This window comes from Dromaius novaehollandiae, chromosome 3 (assembly GCF_036370855.1).
Source record: "Dromaius novaehollandiae isolate bDroNov1 chromosome 3, bDroNov1.hap1, whole genome shotgun sequence".
Taxonomy (NCBI): domain Eukaryota; kingdom Metazoa; phylum Chordata; class Aves; order Casuariiformes; family Dromaiidae; genus Dromaius; species Dromaius novaehollandiae.
Window position 1 is genome coordinate 16,099,079 of NC_088100.1, and position 21,659 is coordinate 16,120,737.

The window sequence follows — 21,659 nt, forward strand, 5'->3', positions numbered from 1 at the left end:
CATGTATGTCAGAAAATATCCATCTACCTTATCTGTGACTAGTGGTAGCCTCATGCTTTCCAGCTGTCTTCCTGGTTGGCTAAAGACAAAATGATGTTCCTTTGACTTTGGAATGATAAAATGCAGCTGAATCTCCTCTCCCAGCATGGAATAGGAAAAGGCAAATGCATGCAGAGTGGACTCATAAAGCTGAAAACAGAAAAAAAAAAAAAAAAAAAAGGAATTCCAGTGGTTATAGTCAAACTTACTTCCTGAGGGATCTCAGTGTAGTTCAAACACATTCATAACATTACTAAAACAATCACTCACTGTATTGCAGTATATTTTACCTCACAATTCACTAAGTGTTAAGTGAGGCCCCGTAGGCTAGAACATATTAAAGAAAAAAAAAGTTGTTCTCTCCTTTGAAACAATTAGTACGGTTTTGTCTTGCTGATGGTACCAAGACCTGTAGACCACTCTGCTTTTAGAAATACTATTTCATATATAAAAGCCACAGTATTTGCCTTACTAATGCATCTTATTCACATTCCCATTAAGGCAGAAAAGTGCAGGATTACCTGAGTAAAACCAATCTATATACTATATATAGAATTCTCTATGCTGCACAGCTCCATTATCAGAATTAGCAACTCTTGCAATTACTCAGATCAAAATGGTAGCAAGTCCCAGTGAGAAAAGCTTACGGGGAAATCAGTTTTCACTGGTAGCATACATGTAGAATGGTGATTCAAGCACTGAATAAGTTAGTGTAAGCGAGGCAAGGAACAGTGCTCTGAAGTCCTCAGATCTGCAGTCTAATAAAGGGAGGCAAACCTCAAAAAGTATCAAAATCTGTAAATCAACTCTTTGTGGAACTGTAGATTACATATATACAACAATGCAGATAGTGTGAGTGTATACAAAACTGGGTTTGGGCTGTGTGTGCTTCAGTTTCTGACCTGAAAAGTAATAATTTGGAAGACTTTACCTGGTACCTGGGATTGAAACCCATATACTGATGACACTGTTCACAATGATGGTAGGTGTTATATGCTGCATACTTGGATAATCTCATCCTAGTTGTTTGACGTCGTGTATACATATCCTCCTGTCTCCTGCTCATTGATCTGTCTATTAAAAAAGAAGCAACATAAATGTAACACATATTCAAGAGCACAATGTATTCCTTTGTGACAAACCATTTCTGTCACTGTAATAAACTTCTAGGAACAGTGGCAGGATTAAATACATGCAGAACAAACTATGAATTCATTCTGAGCATAGTATGTTTTATAAATTGCTTTGTACAGCAAAGGAGAGTACAAAGAAACATCTGTAAGTCCATAGGTATGATAATTCTGTATGGATTTCAGATAAAGCTGAGGTGTAAGCAAAGCCAGATTAGTATAACTGTCACTGTTGCTGCTGCTATTACTGATTGAATGCTTGCAAAGGCAATAAAACATAAAAAAAGAGTCTTCAGCCCTAGCTCACAGGTTTAAATCCAGCTGAAGCTTGCCATGACAGACATTTGCTATCCTGTGACAGACATCACCATAGATTACGTGAAATGAACTTGGCAAGGTTAGTGTTGCTGTTATTTAGCAGAAATCCACATTGAAAAAAAAAAAAAAAAGGTCTCTCCTTTGCAGGAGACTGAAAGAAGATGAGATTTAATGACAACCTCTGATGAGGCTGACACACCTATGCAGAAGTGAACTGAGACTGCTAACTCATTCCCACAGATGCCATGTAGCCTTTAAATAAGAATCGAATAATTTTGGTTGGAAAGGACTTTTGTGTGTCATCTGGTCAATGCTGCACTCAAAAGCAAGGCCTGCTTCAGCATTAGATCAGGTTTTTCATGGCCTTGTACTGTCAAGTTTCAAAAATCACCAAGGATGAAGTTTCCATAGCCTCTGTGAACAACCTGCTCCAGGGTTTGACCACTCTTATTCTGGAAATATCTTTCCTACTATTTAATTGTAATTTCCCATTTTGCAATCTGTGTCTGTTGCCTCTTGTCATTACACTTTGCACCTCTAATAATTTGGCTCTATAATCTCCCATTAGGAAGTTAAAGACAGCAATCAGATGTCTCCCCCCCTTCACTTCTCCAGGCTGAACAAACCTTTTTCTCTCTGCTCTTCTACATACATCATGTGCTTCAGGCCTCTATCCATCTTGGTGGCCCTCCACTGGACTCACTCCCATATGTCAATGTCTTTCTTGTACTGGAAAACCCGTACTTGACACAGTACTCCAGATGTGCTCTTGCAAGTGCCAAGGACAGAAGAATAATCACTTCCCTTCAGCTGCTGGCTACACTTTTACTCAGTCCAGTAAGCCATTAGCCCAAGGGAGAACTGATGAGTCGTGTTCAAATTGTTGTCCACCAAGGTCAGCAGGTCATCTTCCTCAAAGCTGCTTTCTAAATGGTTGCCCCCAGCCTGTACAGCTGCAAAAGGTTATTCCATCCCAAGTGCAGGACTTTGCATTTGCCTTTGTGGAATTTCATGAGGAACCCATCAGTCCACTTCTCCAGCCTGTCAAGGCTCTGAATGTCAGTGAATCGACTGTCCCCTCAGTTTGGTATCATCTGTGAACTTGCTGAGGTTGCACTCTGTCCCTTTGACCAGACTGTTAATGACAGTCTTAAACAGCATTTGCCCCACTGTCAACCCCTGAGGAGTGCCCTGATTAAACAGCTGTCAGTTGGATCTTGTACAACTTACTATCACACTTTGAATTCAGTGGCCCAGCTGATTTCCCACCCACCTTATAATCCACCTGTCCAAACCATACGCCTCCATTTTAAGCTATGAGGACATTATAAAAGATTGGGTCAAAAGGCTTGCAGAAAACAAGGTAAAGCCAGTGCTCTTCCTTTGTCCATAGTGCCAGTCATCTCATCATAAAAAGCAATCCAGTTGACTGAACACAATTTGCCTGTGATAGATCCAAGCTAGCTGTTCCCAATCACTTTCTTGTCCTTCATGTGCCTGGACACACTTTACAGGAGGATATTTTCCATAATTGTTCTGGGGACTGCAGGTAGACTGACTAGGCTGTAGCTGCAGGGAGCCTCCTTCTTGCCCTCTTGAAAAGGGGCACGATATTTGCCTTTTTACGGTCATCAGGAACCTCCCCCAATTGCCATCACACTTTAAGGACAGCAGCTTCACAAGGAGGTTGGCCAGCAACCTCAACATGCTTCAATACATCCTATTCAGTCCCATGGACTTGCATATGTCCAGCTGGCTTATGTATGGGAACATATTCAGAGATCTATCTCACTGTAGACACTTTCACTTATCAATCTGTCTGTAAGCTAGATGCCTTTTATATTCCACAGAAAGAAACAGACACATCTAGTCTGCAATTCACCTGAACTATTTTACATGTCTACTTTAGAAAGAGATAAATTATGCTTTAGAAGTGCTTATTTCTCATTAAGAACTGTTAAGGGAGTCAAGAGGCCTAAATCACACTTCAATACTGCTGAAGTCTAAATCTGTGCAGATGAACCTCACCCTTATAATCCAAACCTAAAAACAAGCTTATGTACAAAAATAACTTTACCCAGTTATGTCATTTCATTGCTACAAAACAGGACAATGCCACTACACGAAGACATTCAAATACACAAATTTTTGTCAGATCACAGCTTTTTAATGAACGACATTATTTAGCAGTCCGTAAAACAATTGTAAGGCTCATGCTCTGATGTGTCATCTAGCAAATTTCAAATCCTTTCTTAATATGCCTTAATCAAGTGTAATTCTCATAGTTGCACTCTGATCCTCCAAGTCAATGGGATTTCTCACATTAAAAACAAATAAATACATATATGTGTATCACTCCAGATATTTCGAATTCTAACCTTCACTGTTTATAGTCTGAAGCTTTGTACAAATCAGACTTGCATCTTCGTATTTCGGATCATGGATAGTGTAGTCAAAAGGGATCTTCTTAAATGTTTCCAAATCTGGCCACGCATCTCCAGGCTGATGGTAGTATTTATCAGATTCTTCTTTTACGTCTATGATATTATTAAAAAACAAAAAATCATGGAATGAAAATTTAAAAATCTGTCCATATTGTTATAATGGTTTTGCCATGCCTATTGCTTTGCATCATTTTTTGTTCTATAATTCTGAGGCAGCAATATTATTATGCATAAAGAGGTGCACCTTTGAACAAATGTACCTCATACCTCAACACAATTCTGACTTTTAAACCTGTTCTAAAAATTTAAGACCTCCAGAATCTGCCTGGAACAGCTGGTAGAATGATGATGAGAACAATGTCACAGTCCTGGTAAGGCTGTTCTACCTGGATCCAGGCATTAGGAGTCCTTCCACACACATACACCTAAGTGACAGAGAACAAGTTATAGCTGATATCAAAGCCACTCAGGCAGCAGGAGATTGGACACAAACAATAAGTCCTAATGAGAGGCTGAAGGCAATACAGAGATGTCCTCTCCAAATCAAGCTATGTCAGTGACAAGGTCACTGATTCCTTCTGCTCATCCTCATGCCTTGAACATGAGTTATCCCTAAAATTCTGCCCAAAGCACACAGACGATTGCTTACACAAACCTCACCACTCACAGACTGGTCACCTGTTCCACAGATTTTGTGATAATCATTGGGGAACTGTTGCCTCTTTCTCAAGAACAGCTCAATGTGGAGGAAGACTCCTGTCTACTGCCTAAAAATGTCCTCAGAGACAGCAGCTGAGGCACAGCACCACAGTGAAATAGCTAAACAGCTTCCAGCCAGCAGGTGACTGAGCCAGACAGCATGCAGGTAGCATCCCCCTGGGACTCTCCACAGCCCTGGAGACACCCACTGTGTCAAGCAGATCCACCTGGAGCAGGTTGCTCAGGACCACGACACAGCACTTTTAGTGCTGATTGCATATATCCCATAACATATTGCTCTGGACTTTTTTTTATGTAAATCAGCCCTTGATTACTCAGGCTGAGCTTCAGCAATACATCTAGAAACAAAGGGGAGTAAGTGATACATTGTAAATAAAAGAAGTTTAGATTAAAACTAGCTATTAGAGAGCAGGATCAGTTTTCCTGTTTATGTGATCTTGTGTACTTAGATCATACGATGACATTGCTCCTCATGGTCTAAATCAGTCAGAATTTCACTGATTTTTTTGTATGGTTTACCACAAAAACTTATTCCAATTCTAAACTCAAAAATAATGGCTGAATAGCACAATATACATAAATGCTGGTGACTTTCTAAGAAAAAGAGGTATGTGGTTTTTTTGACTGAGAGGAAGACTAAACTCTAAATGATGAGTAAAATAAAATATTCTTAAGTGTCAGTTAAAGATGACACTAAACTTTTCTAAAAATATTTCAATAAAGTAAATTAACTGCAGTCACAGGTGAAAGGCACAAAATATATAAGCAAACTAGTGTTCAACTTAACACAGCAATTTTCTACAGTCTCCAGAAGCAAATAATTTTATATCAAGAACTTACTAATGTTGATCTCTTCCTCATCATAAACATCCACTTCTGTCAGTCTAATCAGCATTCTGGACAAAATACTGAGGAACTGCAGATAGGCACCTGTTTTCCCTATCTGTAAATATATAAATTAGAAAATAAAAAAATAAAAAAATCTTTTCTCAACATGTTAGTTTTCCACATATTTGGAAACTGGAAACTGCAATGACTAATGTAATATAACTTTATAGCAATACAGATCAAAGCTGTACATTAATATTCAGTGCATACATATTCCTATATTTGTGTATTCCTAAGTACAAATGATGTGTTTAAAGACTCAACAGTTTTGTGCTTTGAAAGGGAGGCTTTGAAGCTGAAGCAAGAGTAGGTAAACATTTGCTTTTGTCAAAGTTCAGTATCTGTCATTCTTAAATCAGATGACTGCATCTGAAAGTTGCTTATCAAGGGTGGAAAAGGAGACCATTTTCAGAGTTCAGAGTCAAATAAGCCTTTCAGATATACATGGTAGATCATGCGTTAGCGCACACCGTGTTATCCAGGAATAACAGAAAAAAAGTGACTGTGGATAGAGGAAATTATAGCATGGGCCATAGTCTGCCTACAGATAAGATGTTCTTAACTCCCAGTGTAGGGTCTGATGTAAAACCCATTAAGACTGATAAGAGTCTTTCTACTGAGTAAAATCCTTCCTAAAGTTGGCTCAAATGGCTATTTTTCCATTCCATAGATCCATTTATTGGTAAGCTAAACAAAAATGTTGTACCTTCTGCCATATAAGGCAAACTTGATCACACTTTGTCCTATAAGAATATATTTTCCGCGTTGTCTCTCAAGTCTGGGATTACTTTTATATGCCCTTATTAACATATTCTTTTAAAGTGCCTCTGATCATCTATTTGTTAAATATTGTGTGGCCTGACAGATTAACAGTTCCAAACAAATTAGAGAGAAGTTGTCAAGAGTACACATCCTGTTCCCTTGATATCAGGTATCTATCTGAAACACTATAATTCCTAAACTGTTTAAAATATATACTTAGAATAGTCAACAGACAATCTGTTTGTCTTTATGGTTTTCCTGCTGGTATCCTTTTAAAACTTCTATCAAAATCAAGAATATTTTTCTTTCTCTTGGGAGACTGGTTTTTATCAATGGCTTTCAATAGTATATCTGGGTGGTCAGTGGCTTACTACCAAGTGGTCCATGAAAGGTATGACTTGTCAGTTGACTCAAATGCCTCCACTGGACACTCTAACAAATCGAAAATGTTGAAAACCATGGGATGATGGATAATAGTTCCTAACCACAAAACTAAAACATATGTACTTTTGATATTCCATGCGTCATATCTTATCCAACCTCATTATCTGTCTCATAAAAAAGTGTCCAATAGAGTACTATGAGCTTTATGAACTGGCAGATATTAGCAATGCTGTATACAAAATTCTGGTGGGAATTTGCAGGAATGTCTCCACATTTTCAGAATGTTTCTCTGCAAGTAGAGTGCTCACACTGAACACATGACAATATTCATATTTTGACTCCATTGACTTGCACATTTTCCTGCATTTTCTGCTGAAGGAATGAATTGCTGAAATACAGATAGACAAGCTGAAAAAGAACCTCTTATTTCCAGCTCATTTAGAACATCTTTCTCAGTTCATTTTGAGAACAACATTTTCAAAAAGAAGAAGGACTTCTCATTTACTAAACAATTTTTACTGCCTCAAGGAAAAAAAAATTGAAAAACTGATTTTGTAGTGTGCCCAAATAAGTGAGCGCACCTTTAACTTTTATAATAATTTTCTATGATGTGTAGCAACTCTAGACAAAATGGAACTGCAGAGAGTATCTTCACTTGCCCGAAAGTACTGAGTAGATGTCGATAATCAGAGCTTCCACATCTCTGCAGTGTCCTTCTCCTAACTGTTCCCACCCCTCTTTTGAGTCAGTTTGTCTGGACATTGTTAGGCAGAAGCAGAGAGATCATGCAAGCAGGATATGCACAATTTTGAAGTATAAAACCCTGTATTTGCCCATCCTCCATCTCCCAACTACAATAAAGTAGAAGATCAAAATCTGCAAAGAAATTTTAAACTGGATAGATGATTGGACTGTAACTTTGCATGTCTTTAGAAAGGCCTAGCACAATGTAGTGTTGATTCCAATTAGTGACTCTGGGCATACCTGTGACAGGGACTGGTAAGAAAGGACTCTGAGCAAGGTATTTTTCTCAATATCCTTCCTTTGCTCTGCAAGCAAATGCTTTTGCAAACAAATTAAAAGAGTAATGGAACCTGGAACTGTGCTGAATTCTTACAATTCCTGAAACAAAATGTACATGAGAGGTGCTGTTACTACAGACAGCTCTACTTCTTCCCAGAAAGAGTTTCCTCAAATATGTGGTAGTACCCAGTGCCTTAATAGATCTGGTACATGGGGTCCAGACATTCTTAAATAGTTCATGATATGGAAGTATTACTCTAATTTGCTTCTGTCTATCTGAAGTTGGAAGAAAGAAGTCTGATGCAATTAGACTTGGAAAAAGAAAATCCTAGAAGAAAGCAAAATCTTAGTCTTGTGGATTGCATTTGAAGACTGAGGAATGTGGGGCTTGCAAAGATTTACTAGTTTGATTTGTATTTTCATCATTGGTGCAGTGCATGATTTGGTCCCTCAAAAACTAAGATTACATTTACACTATAGCTCTTCATTCACAAAGAATGTAGCTGTATGTGAGCAAGAAGAAGGAATATGCATTCAGATTTTTCCTGCAGAGAATTCAAGTGGTCTGAAGGTCTTTGTCAAAGATGCACAGTACCTGCATGAGTGGAAAGCTCTCCAGAGAGTTTGACCACTGAATTGTACTTTCCATATATATCTATAATAAACTGAAAACAAATTATTTGTCTATCTAAGAATCAGGGAGAGATATTCCAGTCAGAGAAATGTACATGCCTCCATGCTTGTATTTGTGAAAGTGACATCTAAAAGTGCTGTTGTAGCAGGTCTAACAGTAAGGAGTTCCCTTTTTTAACTTATTCCAGACATGGACATCAGGACCATAGCAAGTCTTTTATTATTCTTATATGTTGCTGAAAAGTACCATCTGCATTCATTCTTCACATTTGGATAAACATGGCAAAAGGGGAAATTGCATAACGCTTTTCTATTTTAATTTCCAGGTGAGATTGTTCTTAACATACCACAGCAGTGGTTTTCAAATTGTGATCTGCAAACCAGTGGTGATTCATAGAAAATATGCTGATGGTCCAAAGACAGCTGGTCAAATGGTGCTGGCTCTTCTCCTTGTTTCCGCTTCCTATGTTCTGCTAAAAGACAGCTAACAATAGATATATTAAATATTTCCCTGATATTATTTTCTTACGTAAGCAACGTGGTATTTAAGCCCATTGTCATAAGATTTTAACAGAAGCAGAGGAAATCCAAATAATACGGGCAGCAGTTTTCTTCCTTAGAAAGAATTGTGGAAGAATTCCTATGCCATAGGACTGAGCAGTTACTTTCACACCATGAGCAGCTTCCACGCTTATGGAAAATGCTAGTTCTAGGGGCTAATACCCAGTTAAAAACCAATAGCACAAAACTTTGATTTGCAGTTTTGAGATAAATGTTCCTTTTCTAAGAAAAATATATTTCAGTAAATTTAAGCATCCTGGTGGGCATTTTCTTGGGTGCACTAGAGACTATATTTCTGTCCATAGAAATGATACTACTCTGTTTATGGTGGTGCATGTTTATTCATACTCACTAACCAATGTCTTAACATAGCTAATGTGGGCTAGCAGACAAAAATATATAGGTCTACTTTATACCTATTCATCTCCTAAAGCCTTCCTTGAAAATAATAAATGTATTGCCTTTTAATATACATACTTGTCCCCTGACAAACACATGAAATTTAACAGCTTATTTTAGAGAAAACAAGAGAGGTTTTTTTCCAGAACACCTGTAAAATTGTTTTGTAGTAACGGTGGAAGAGGTAGTAAATCTTCTGCAAGTTTCTTTGGGTGCTGTAGGTATGGAGTCCAAAGCAAGGTGAGGAACTTTTTGGGAACTGAATGAGGTACCACAATGATACCACAGAGATCAGTTAAACTAACTTTTAGTGAAATGCAGCTAAGTTTTTAGAGGGATCAAAACCTGAAGATCCTCTTTCTCAGGACTTATCTGGATATAATGAAGGAACTCTAAACATTCAGAAAGGGTTCAATATACCAAACGTCCTTTCAATATGAATCTATAAAAAAAGGAAAAGGAAATATTGGAATTACATAATGGAAAGTCTACTTTGTCCTTTCACTTCAAAGGATACACTCAGACCATTGCTTAATTTCTTAACTCAATGGTTTTATTAGTATTTTCAGTTAGTGTTGAGAGGCATCTAACAGGATGAGAGTCACTTGCACTACGGTGTTTAATCACCTGTATGGGTTGATGAAAAGTAGCCTTATGGCAAAACATTTTGACCAGTCCAGAGAGTAAAATGTCTTTGTGAGAGAAGGGTGAGCATACTTTATTACCAATTACATAGACAGAAAAAATTATAATTTTGATTCACAAGCATGCTTATTTTTCCTCCAATGTTGATTTCATATTTTTCATTTTAACCAATAAATTGCTTCCCAATTTGAAGTTTAGTATAGTAATTACTGCCCGATTTAAAAAAAAAAAAGTACTTTCTAATTTTGAGGAAAGACAATACTCTCGCTGTCTGATTCTCTGGCTGACATGTTATTCACATTCAAATTGGTACTGTCTAATAGTTGACTTCTAATGAGAAGATGCCACAATCTTCTGCTTATATCTCTTCATGCAGTATGCAGCATAATTCCAGGTACAATATAGATATTATCAAACAAACATGTGAGCAAAAACCTATTTCTAGAAGGAAAACGATTTATTCCCAAAGTGAGAAGGGGGATTCTGTTTTGTCTATATTTTATTTTACCTATTCCTATAGGAGACCTTTATGGAGAAGAGACATTGTATTGATAAACCTTAACCAAGTAAACAACCAACATACTTTCATAACTCTTTTTTGGTTTACAGCAGTTTTTAGTACTTTGGCAGGTCAAAATGCTAAAGGAAGCAAAGCTACTATCTTTTCCCACATATTGAAATGAACATATACCCTTAAATTGGGACACATAGGGAGAAGGCATGTTTTTCCTAATTTAATTTAATCCATAAATTTGTTCTGTGTGAAACAGGTATATTCATCAGAAAGAACAGGGGAATATAAAATGAATAAACATATGAAGAGTATCTTTTAGGAACTGATCCAACTGTGTGACCCAAAACAAGACAAGGAAATAACCTGCATTTTGGGGAGAGATGGAGAAGGGATGGAGTTTCAAATAAAGGAAGTGATACTGAGTGTAAAATTCACTGCCATACCAAGGGCCGAAAGGAATCCTATTCAATATTTCAAAGAAAGGTTTCACTTGGTATTGAAAAGTGATGAATACCACACCCTGGAAGGGTGCTGATGAATAAATAAGCTGTCTGCCTAAATACAACTAGCTAAATGGCAAGTACCATGTGTGTTAAGCACCAAATCCGTCTTACAGGTGTAGAGTATGCTCTCAAGATGTCTCTGAATGGCTCTTCTGAGAACCACAGATATACATTTAGGACCCCAAATCAAATGCTTTACAATAAAATTAATTACCATGCTTACCATATTTACCTATGGGCTATTTTGATATTTAGAGTAGCTTTGGGAATAGTATCTTTGCATTTCTTGATAGGTATGCATATAAAATTCTATCAAAAATTGTCTCAGCCTGTATTTTTCTTAGAGATAGAAATATACAACATCTGTTCCAGAATGTATTTTTTTTCTGCCCTGCAGCTCAATGACATTCATTTTCTTGTTCATGTAATACCTTAATCTTCAGAAAATATGGACAATTTAGATCAAAAGAATGGACAGTAGTGAAGAATTGCTCATCAAAGTATTTTTCAGAATCCTTTATGGATTATAGCAACATATGCAAGTAGTCACAACATGAAAAGCCAATTTGTGCTCTTCTTACTCTATTGCACCATAATTTGAGTATACAATGGAATAAAATCATTTAATAACAAAATGTAGTTTCGTTTTGCAATGGATGAGCATAGAGGAGGGGACCATGGCAACTTAAACAGTGACCATGTTTAGATGAATTCTTTGGGTTTACATTACAATAACTGGAAACATGGGTCTTTGTCTTGGTTTGGATTTGTCCCCTCTGACTTCTGAGCTTCATATGCCATGTATATGCTCTCCATAGGCATGGTGTCTCTCTTCTACCTAGCTCACTGCTTGATACTTCAGCAAAACATCAGACCTTTACCATGTAATGTGCATTGAACTAGGAGATAGCTTGCTTGGACATAATTGCTATACATCCATTTCTATGTATCATTTCAAGGTAATTTAAAAACTCTTCGATCAGCTCATCCTGTGAATATGGCTCTGCAAATGCAGATCAGGCCTCTTCTATGTGTTATTTACAACAGCGTCTATTTCTGTCTGCCTCATGGAGGAAATAGATGAAATGCCTTAATTACAAATTCCCAACTGTCTTCAGACTGATCATAAGAAAATGTTCTTTTTGCAGATCTTCAATCCTTATTTAAAATGTAAAGGCTGATTCACCTTTAACAAATTGAAATGGTACATGAAATTATCTTCTGAGCCTACTATCTTTTAAAACATTAATCTAATGTAAAGAGACTGACAGAGAAAGAACATTGCTACAACTTCATTGTCCGTGAACAGTAAAGAAAGGAAGATTATTTATTAGAAGGGAATTAGGAAATAAAATGTATGCAACTTATTCTCCAATAAAAATACTTCAAGTAAGTCTGAATAATAATATCATTAATCTAATCTTACTGAGATTATGATAAAATTAAACAAAATAAATCAATGTTAGTATCTTGTTCTCACTACACACCTGTGGTGGCCCACTCAGCAGCAGCCTCCTTGGGTGAAAGGTGTCCATCCTGCTCTCGTTTCTGTTATTGTAGTCCATATGGATTGGCTTGGGAACTGTCCATTGGCGGTAGTATAGAGACTGCTCCGTGCAGGTCATCATTTTACTCATAAGAGGACGGAAAGAACTTGCCCACATCACAGAATGATAAGGTAAGAGGGAAGATGACTTTGGAAGTCCATTGCTGTCAGTAGAGGTAATAATGTCATACACCAGCTTGGGCAGGAAAACTATGGGAGGCTGTTTTGATGTTTTGGTCATGGAGCATTGAGAGGTCTGTAGGATGAAGGAGTTATGAGTAGATGCAGAAGAGGAAGAAGAGGAGGAGAAAGGTGAGGAGGATGAAGAGGTGATGGAAATTTGGGTACTTTTTATATTTTGTTTTGTATCCAGTTGTTCAGATACAGGTGGCAAGTGTTTGCTGATCATCGTTTGTGCCCCCTTGTCTACTTTCTGCTTCTGCCTCTCAAAATTATTTGTAGTTTCTTCAGCACTGCTGCTTAGGACTTGGTGGGAGGATTTTGTTGTATCCCCTGTTGTTATTAAAGCAGGAGATGACTCACTGCAGAATGCTGTAACTAAAAGAAAAATTCTATTTCAACACAGTGCAACTATTTCTGCCAGTCAACAACCACAGTTAAACACAAAGAAATCATTTATACAGAGAATCCATCAAATAATGCAAACCCAGACCTGCTCCTGCTAGCTTTAATTTTACCAATGCAGGAAGTCTTAATGGGACTACTTGGGAGTATTTGTCTGACCATGACAAGTGGCTTCCAAAGTACTGAAGTGCACAGGAAAGTTGTCAGTGATTGCCCTGTCCTCTCTTCCCCTTATCGATTCCTTGCTTAATTGAGTCAAGTGTTCATCAGATACTTTCATCACTCAAGACAAATACACAATTACTGAAACTGTTGTTTAAAAGAGTGTAAGAAAATAAGCATTCGCAGAATCACGGAATGGTTGAGGTTGGAAGGGACCTCTGGAGATCATCTAGTCCAAACCCCCTGCTCAAGCAGGGTCACCTAGAGCACATTGCCCAGGATCGTGTCCAGAGGGCTTTTGAATATCTCCAAGGAAGGAGACTCCGCAACCTCTCTGGGCAACCTGTGCCAGTGCTCTGTCACTCTCACAGTAAAGTTTTTCCTCACATTCAGATGGAACTGCCTGGTTTTCAGTATGTGCCCGTTGCCTCTTGTCCTGTCGCTGGGCACCACTGAAAAGAGTCTGGCACCATCCTCTTTACGCCCTCCCTTCAGCTACTTATACACATTGATAAGATCCCCCCTTACAATCTTCTTTTCCCCAGGCTGGAGAGTCCCAGGTCTCTCAGCCTTTCCACATATAAGAGATGTTCCAGGCCCTTCATCATCTTAGTAGCCCTTTGCTGGACTCACTCCAGTAGCTCCATGTCTCTCTTGTATTGGGGAGCCCAGAACTGGACACAGTATTCCAGATGCAGCCTCACCAGGGCTGAGTAGAGGGGGAGGATCACTTCCTTCAACCTGCTGGCAATGTTCTTCCTAATGCAACCCAGGACACCATTGGCCTTCTTGGCCACAAAGCACACTGCTGGCTCAGGGTCAACTTGTTGTCCCCCAGGACTCCCAGGTCCTTCTCTGCAGGGCTGCTTTGCAGCAGGTCATCCCCCAGGCTGTACTGCTGCATGGTGTTATTTCTCCCTAGGTGCAGGACTCTGCCTTTCCCTTTATTGAACTTCATGAGGTTCCTCTCTGCCCATCTCTCCAGCTTGTTGAGGTCCCTCTGAATGGCAGCGCAGCCCTCTGGGGTATCAGCCACTCCTCCCAGTTTTGTATCATCAGCAAACTTGGATGCTGAGGGTGGAGGTCATTGATGAATCAGTTGAACAGGACTGGACCCAGTATTGACCCCTGGGGGACACCACTAGCTACAGGCCTCCAACTAGACTTTGCACCACTGATCACAACCGTCTGCGCTCTGCCATTCAGTTAGTTTCCAATCCACCTCACTGTCTGCTCATCTAGCCCATTCACAGGCTATTTCCTCATTAGACTACAGAGATGTCTACACAGGCTGACATTTATAGATAGCCCTCAGCTCTGAGTCAGCTCTTATCTGACAATCATGTGTCTGCATTACTGCAGCACTTCATCTGATGCAATATAACCTGGCTCTCAACTCTCTGGTGCTGCGTAATGCATTAATGAGTTTATACAGCTTTTGCTCAGCTCAGAGCACAAGCTGAGGTCACGAACATTGGCCTTGAATACGTCATATAAATGTACCCCACAACTGACTGCTGATTTTCTGAAAGTTGTAAATTTTTGCCTTTTATAGTCTAACTACTAACATTTCTTGAAAGCTTAAGGCCTCATTCCTCATCTTTTATTCACAGTGACTTCAAAAAAGGAGGTGCAAATACTTAACAATCCTCGAAATAGACCCTTGAAAGAACTGGTCGAGGAATCAGTCTCCAAATGGCAATAGGAATATGTGTCTGAGGCTGCTTTCTTCTGCTGGAGAAACCAACAGTCTTGGTTGTCCAGAAGAGCCATTTTCAACTAATCAATGTCTGTAGTTTCTTTTGGAAAAACGAAGCACATAATGGGACAGACTACCTTTGGCCTCAAGAAATAGTAAGAGGGAGCCTAGCTGCATACTTATCTAAAGCAGCCAGTAAAGGAAATGTCCTATAAATAAAGACAAAAATATCACCAGCAGTATGAATATTTTCAAGAAAAAATACTGTGATATCTTGCAGAATACTAGTATCCAAGTACACACACACAAAAAAGGTTTTCTTTAACCACAAACAAATTCAGTCCACAAAGCCACAAACAGGCCACAGAGACACTATGAACTGATAAGCAGCCTAATTTTAAAGAAGAAAAAAAATTTTTTTAATTAAAGTTAATTAAAATTAAAGTTTATCTAAAGGTCCTGAAGGTTTTTTCCTTTTGTAATTACCACTGTGCTTGTAGGAAAAGAAATCATGGGCCAAATACCCATGTCATTATGGTGAAAACTACAATTAGATCAAAAAATATCTGTTATTGTTACTGAAACATGACAACATGATTTAAAAAGCTGCATGAGACTGTGACTTCTAGACAATTATAGTACAATCTATATTCCCCACTTTTACTGAATTCTCTTTATCTGCATAAAAAGCATACAAAGAAATTTATCAGACAGAAAAGCTCTAGTAGTTCTAAACATTGCCTCACACTTTCTACATCAGTTTGCAGATTAAAAAGTAAGCAAAGACTAAATAAGATCTGCCTCTAAAGGACCTTTTGAACAGCACAAAATTAATGAGCAAACATTCCAGAGCAACAATGAAAAGATAAAAATACAAATAAGACTGAGCACACTTTTTCTCCTACAGAATTTCAAAATTTTTTTTTAAAATGTGAAGCATGTTTTCCTCTTGGTAAAATTGTTATAGCTTCAGTGAACACACTCAGGCATGACAGCACTGAGGATTCATAATTCAGTGTCACATATTAAAGGATTGCCTGTTATAGAACAAACCCACCTTACGATTATTTTTCAAGGTTGAAAAGATCTTATTTCATGTATTTCATGAGTCTGATTCTTAAGTGATCTTTTTGAAGGCCTCTTATAGTGACCCCATTAAAGAAGGCATTGACAAAAGCTTAATGATTTATGCCTTTTATTCTTCATCTAGCAATTTGAATAAAAGGGCTCTTTTATGTCCTAAATATAACTTAATATAAATGATCTTAAGGTCTTACTGGAAGCTTTTGAAGAGAGAGATGAAGATGCAGAGTCATGGGAACGAGATCTTTCCCTTTTCATAGGGCTTCTCTTTTCTGAAGTAGAGCCTGCTTCATGAATGGTGACAAGGGAAAACAAAAACAAAATGCATTTTAAGAAAGCCTCTAAGAAGTTACAGCTACATTGTCAAAATCAAAGGGTGAGGAAAAGCAGGTAAGAGTTTGTCTGGGTTGTGATCGCATTCTGACACTGTTCTCAATGTGGAGAGTATTTGTTCATATCATGCAATATTGGATCAGCCTATGGACTGATCTAATTATGCTGAGCTGCAATAGTCTCACAAAGTCAATGCTGCAGCCAAGAGCTGGCAATTACTTGCCACGTCTCAGCCACGTTATCTCCTTCCTACCCATGCTTTACTTTCCACACTAATCCACTATCAGGGAAAACGACTGACAACAAGCCCTATTTTGTCAGTATGTTATGAAATTACCTCCTACCCCATACACTACTGCTTTGTGGCCAGATTATATCTCAGAATTTGGTGATGATATGCCATACTTAGACAGCCACCAGGGATATTCACTTGTGGTTCCTAGCTCAGGCTTCTAAGTTAAAATGCTTGTTTCTGTAGAAACGGAGACATAAGCACCTCCAGCAGACATCTTAGACCATGGGTCTTTCTTAGTGTTCTGAACTGGACTCTGGAGGAGCTTACCATACTTCATGGACTAGAAAAGTAGCCTCATAACTTAGATGCCTAACTAGACTCTGATCACATACAATCTTGGCTTACTTTACATGAAATGGACAGAAGTAGTCACCACAAGTAGTTGACTACTGTTGACAGTGTGAGTATGACCTTAGGTATTTCATTCTTACATCAAAGGTACATATTTTATTAAAGTAAATAATGGATTATTTCCTTACCCTGGTCTGCTATTGTTATTATTAATAAGATCTTAGCAGATGAACAGTAATCAGTTACCCTCCTCCTTACAGTATAGAAAAAGAAATGACAGCACACAATGTGAGATTTAACTAACCTAGGGGGTTAAAAATTCCTTGTTTTCCATAGTTGCAAGGCACAATAGACAGTAAAGAAAAAATGTTGAGAACCTAATGATGCCTGATAATGTCCACCAACTATCACTCAAAACAAAAATCCGGTTCCTGGATAAATTATTTTTGCATATTTTCACTTTATACATTCTCCTTTGTATGTAAAGAATAGTAAACTCAGCTTCACACTTTCCATTTGAATTCATGGACGTTTTCAAGAAGTACTCAAAAGCTACTGTACTCCAGTATATCCTCCAGCCATACTATCTAATTTTACAAAACTGGAGAATATTCAGCTTGACTAGATACAGTTACCCCAGGAAGAGTCTTCGTCATTGGCAGTATGTAAGCACATGTTAGGCAGCCTTTCTCAGGGATAGTTTAGGTGGAGTTGCCTCTGCTGTGAGGAAGAGTATTGGGTCACTGCTTCCCAAACACTCAAGTGCATACCTCCCTGCTGAGGTGGAGTGCAGCACAGCACAGACCTCCTAACAGTGAGCTTTATTGAGTGTATTTGCTTGAGCTCCACGTGATAGCTGCTAGAACGTATCGGGCAAAGAAAAAATAGCACTATAGGAGGGAGACAAGAAAGCAGAGAGAACAGAAGTGCAGCAGCAGGACTGCCACAGATTAAAAGGCAGCAGCAGCAGTGGTCCCTGGGCTGGGAGCAGGGAAGGGTGAGGAAACAGAGATTCAGTGAGATGAAGGGAAACAGAGGAGCAGAGTTGACTCAGTAAGGCTAACTCCAGGAAGTCTCACTGACTAGATGCCTATGCAATCCTGCTTTTTCTAATACAGCTCAATCATTTTACAGCTTCTTTTATTGTTTCTATTAATAATACCTTCTGTCGCTATTTCTTCATCTTCATTATCAGTGCTGCTTAGTTTCTCTGGGTCACTCTCTAACACATCATTCACAACTGCTTTCTCTGCATGAATTTCTGAGCTCACAAAGTACGCTGCCAAACCAAGCTCTTGCTCCAAGGTTGTCCTTACCAAAGAGGATGAATTTATTAAACGTAGATCACAGTATCTCAATGATCTGGAGAGAAAGAGAGGTGTAGTATGAAAATCCACTGTAATCGACTCCTTTATTTCTTCTATACACATAGCCAAAGAGGAATTTTGTCATGATCCACTTAAATTATGGATGAAATAGAACACAGTATACCTTTTGTGCTTGATAAGTTTATCACTGTGGCATATATAATTTCATTATTCTTAATCTATTTAAGTAGCTTAATCTAGTGCACTGAAAATGAGTGTCAGCATAAGGAGGAGAATAGTCATGTGGGTTTTAAGCCTAACACACAAAATTGGGATGAGTTGAATATTCAAAAACATCTAGTGCCATTTTAATGGCTCTAGGGTTTTGGGCCTGGCTTCCGAGTGCCACTCCAGAAGGCATGAATCTCCCCACAGGTCCTGTGTCACATATGCCAGCATCTTGCAGATGTCTCAGATACCCCGAGGTATTAGCTCTAGATACCTCTTTTTAGGCACCATTACTCTCTCCACTTAACTGAGACATATCTCATAACACTTTTTGAGCTAGTTCTATCCTGTTTATAGCAAGGGCCAAGCTGAACTGGAGGGGAATTCTACATGCTTACACCAGCAATCTACCTTACCCACCTGTAAAACAGAAATAATCTCACAAACCTCAAAAAGTTTGAAACTTGTAGCAGAAGTCTCAATTCTATTCCTCATTAATTTTCATTGCCCCAGAGACACCAACTACCATTTCCAGCTCCCACATTTTTTGGATTCATGATACAAAAACAGCCAAAAATGAAAAAAAAGGCCTTGCCATTGAAATCTCAGTTTTGGGCTCCCCCAAACAATGACATAGTTAATAATTAGCCATCTGATAAGCAATGGATAAAAACCTGCCACTGAGAAAATACAGTATTGTCAGGATCTTCTTACCGTGGCAAAGACTCCCCTTGTGGATCCATACCACTGAATATCAATATACAAGGCAGACCTTCCAATTCCAAATAGGTCTGTGGCCTCCAATCTACATCTTCAATTTTCTGCCAGACCTGATTAAGGTAAGAGACAGTGTTGGACACATACATAGGGAACAAATAAAAATATAGAAAAAAACTTTATCGTCCGTTATATGGATCCATTTGTACAGTGCATGGATGTTCTACCAAGGGAAGCTACAGAGCAGAGCCAGTTTCTACATAGGTAGATTGCACAACTTCCTAGCACATTACTGGGTAGCCATCTTGCCTGCTGCAAGGCTGAGCAGATTGGGACAGTGTGTTCTGGCCTGAAAAGCCTCCCTGCCTCTCAGGTGGATAGCACAGAGGCGAGAATGTACAAGGGTAGATACTGCAACAAGGAGCTGCATTCATTCCTTCTCCTGGGGACACCATGGAAGGAGCACTCATCTCTTGCAATTACTCCCTATTTCCCTATTCCCTGGCTCTGCCCTGGCATTTTCTTGCTCTCCTGAGCACATAAGGAGACAATAAGGATGAGTAGGAGCTTCTGGGGAAAGAAGAGCATAGAGAATTGCTTCTTGTGGCAGTTAAAATATGGATCTGTGAGTCTAAGAATGGAAATGAGCTAGGATTGAGACTTTTGCATCTTGGAGGAATTGGGGGAAGCTGGAAGTGTCAAACACACACATACCGCTGTCCTCACTTGCTATCCTCTGAAGCCTCCTGCAGTCCCCCACTTCCCTAGAGTTGTCATTTTTCCTGATAACCTCAAGAGATGTTTGATAACTAGATCTATCATTTGACTGTTTAGCATCAGGCTGTACTGCTTTACTCTCACCAAAATTCGTACATTGTGTTGTGGCATTGATCTACAAATAAGGAATGAGCAGTAGAAGCAACAGTACAATGATTCGGCCTCTGACATTTGTTCATTTAACAGTGTTGTGCATGTTGGAGAAGATAACCAGGATGTGATTCTGAACTAATACTGATTTTTCAGGATAAGTCACTCCTAATCTATAGCAGAAGGAGATCAGTATTATACCCTGGATCTCAAAGAATTTTTTCTGTGTATCAAATCAGACACAATGCACAATGTATTGAATATTGTACAACATGTATATTGTATATACACCATCCTATAATGTAAACACATTTTTATTTTGGTGATCAAGTGACAGGCAGTGTCAGAGGCCTTTCATTATATAAATGAGCCTAGACTCTGGACCTAAAGTAGTGAATCTTTGAATCTACGAATCAACACATGGTCCAGACAACATCAAATATTGAGATGTGAATATTGGGCTGTTCTAAGATCCCTAACTAGCATACTGATTTGGTGCCTTCATGCCATCTACTGGTGACGAGAATAACGTAACTCTCAACTGGTCACTGATAAAAATCTTCTGTGGTGCTATGACTGTGATGACTCTGTGACAAAACTGTGACAATTTTTAGTTGGCTTTTTTTCCCTATTGTTCATGGTCTGTTATATATAAAAGCTGTTCAACTGTTTGGGATGGTTGCTTCTGGAAGTGAAGTTTTACCCATATTAGTTAACAACAAAGTGAGCAACTGGAACATAACCAGAGGTAGCATAGTACAGGAATCACAGAAGATGAGTCCGAAAGATAAGAGTCATGCTCCTTATGATAGTTTTTAATTTTTACTGGTAAGACCTGTACTTCAGCTTACATTCATAACTCTCACCAATACAGTCTCCCACCTACCCATCTAATGAAGTGTGTGCTTCCCAGCATATGTCATTCTACAAGTTACCTTTAGTTGCTCCACAAAGCGCTTCCCTATTGTGATTCCGGAATTAGGATTTCCCAAGATTATTTCAAAGTTATCTTCAAGGGCTAGTCTTTCCCTTACATTATACAGACGTTCATATGCCACTGCAGCCAGCGGAGTACATGGAATTCTCAACACTACCATGAGGCCATGACCACTAGGACATTGTCTTGATGAGTTTATTAGATTTTGGGTGATTTCCAGAGTTTCAACTGAGGTGTAATTCTTCATCTGAGAAAGACCACACACTGCCATCATAGCTGCAGAGTAGTGTTGTATGAGGACAAAAGTCCTTATCACTGCACTGTGTAACCTGGGAAACCTGAAATAAATGGTGGAAATATTAAAGTGCCAAAGTGAGAAAGCTAATATTTTACAAAATATAGCAGACTCGGGATTTTATCCTGTTAAAAATCATATCTTCTATTCAATAGAACAGAATCACACCAAATTGCAGTCAGATAGTCTTTGCAATGTATTTTTTCACAATCAGAACTGATCATGTCTCTCCATTTCTCAATAAAGATTTAATAAGCAAGAAGTCCGGTAAAGTTACATCATGTCAAGTTACCAAGCAATTAGAATTTGCTAACGCACTCAGTAATACCACTGTTCAAAATGAATACACTT

General features: G+C 38.6%; 1 protein-coding gene across 8 annotated transcripts in view; it reads right to left on the reverse strand.

Moving 5' to 3' along the window:
* The window catches only part of GREB1 (growth regulating estrogen receptor binding 1), a 100,399-nt gene that overhangs the window by 10,939 nt on the left and 67,801 nt on the right, over positions 1–21,659 (reverse strand). For 4 of the 8 annotated variants that reach the window (XM_026097225.2, XM_026097227.2, XM_026097222.2 and 1 more), the window contains 10 exons: positions 21,012–21,351; positions 19,207–19,322; positions 18,120–18,319; positions 16,233–16,325; positions 12,451–13,067; positions 8,689–8,814; positions 5,492–5,594; positions 3,866–4,024; positions 971–1,113; positions 28–189 (listed from right to left, as the gene is read on the reverse strand). In XM_026097225.2, the coding sequence (XP_025953010.2) occupies positions 28–189; positions 971–1,113; positions 3,866–4,024; positions 5,492–5,594; positions 8,689–8,814; positions 12,451–13,067; positions 16,233–16,325; positions 18,120–18,319; positions 19,207–19,322; positions 21,012–21,351 (2,059 nt within the window). The remainder of the gene's footprint in view (positions 1–27; positions 190–970; positions 1,114–3,865; positions 4,025–5,491; positions 5,595–8,688; positions 8,815–12,450; positions 13,068–16,232; positions 16,326–18,119; positions 18,320–19,206; positions 19,323–21,011; positions 21,352–21,659) is intronic. The other 4 variants (XM_026097223.2, XM_026097224.2, XM_026097229.2 and 1 more) reach the window with 4 other exon arrangements.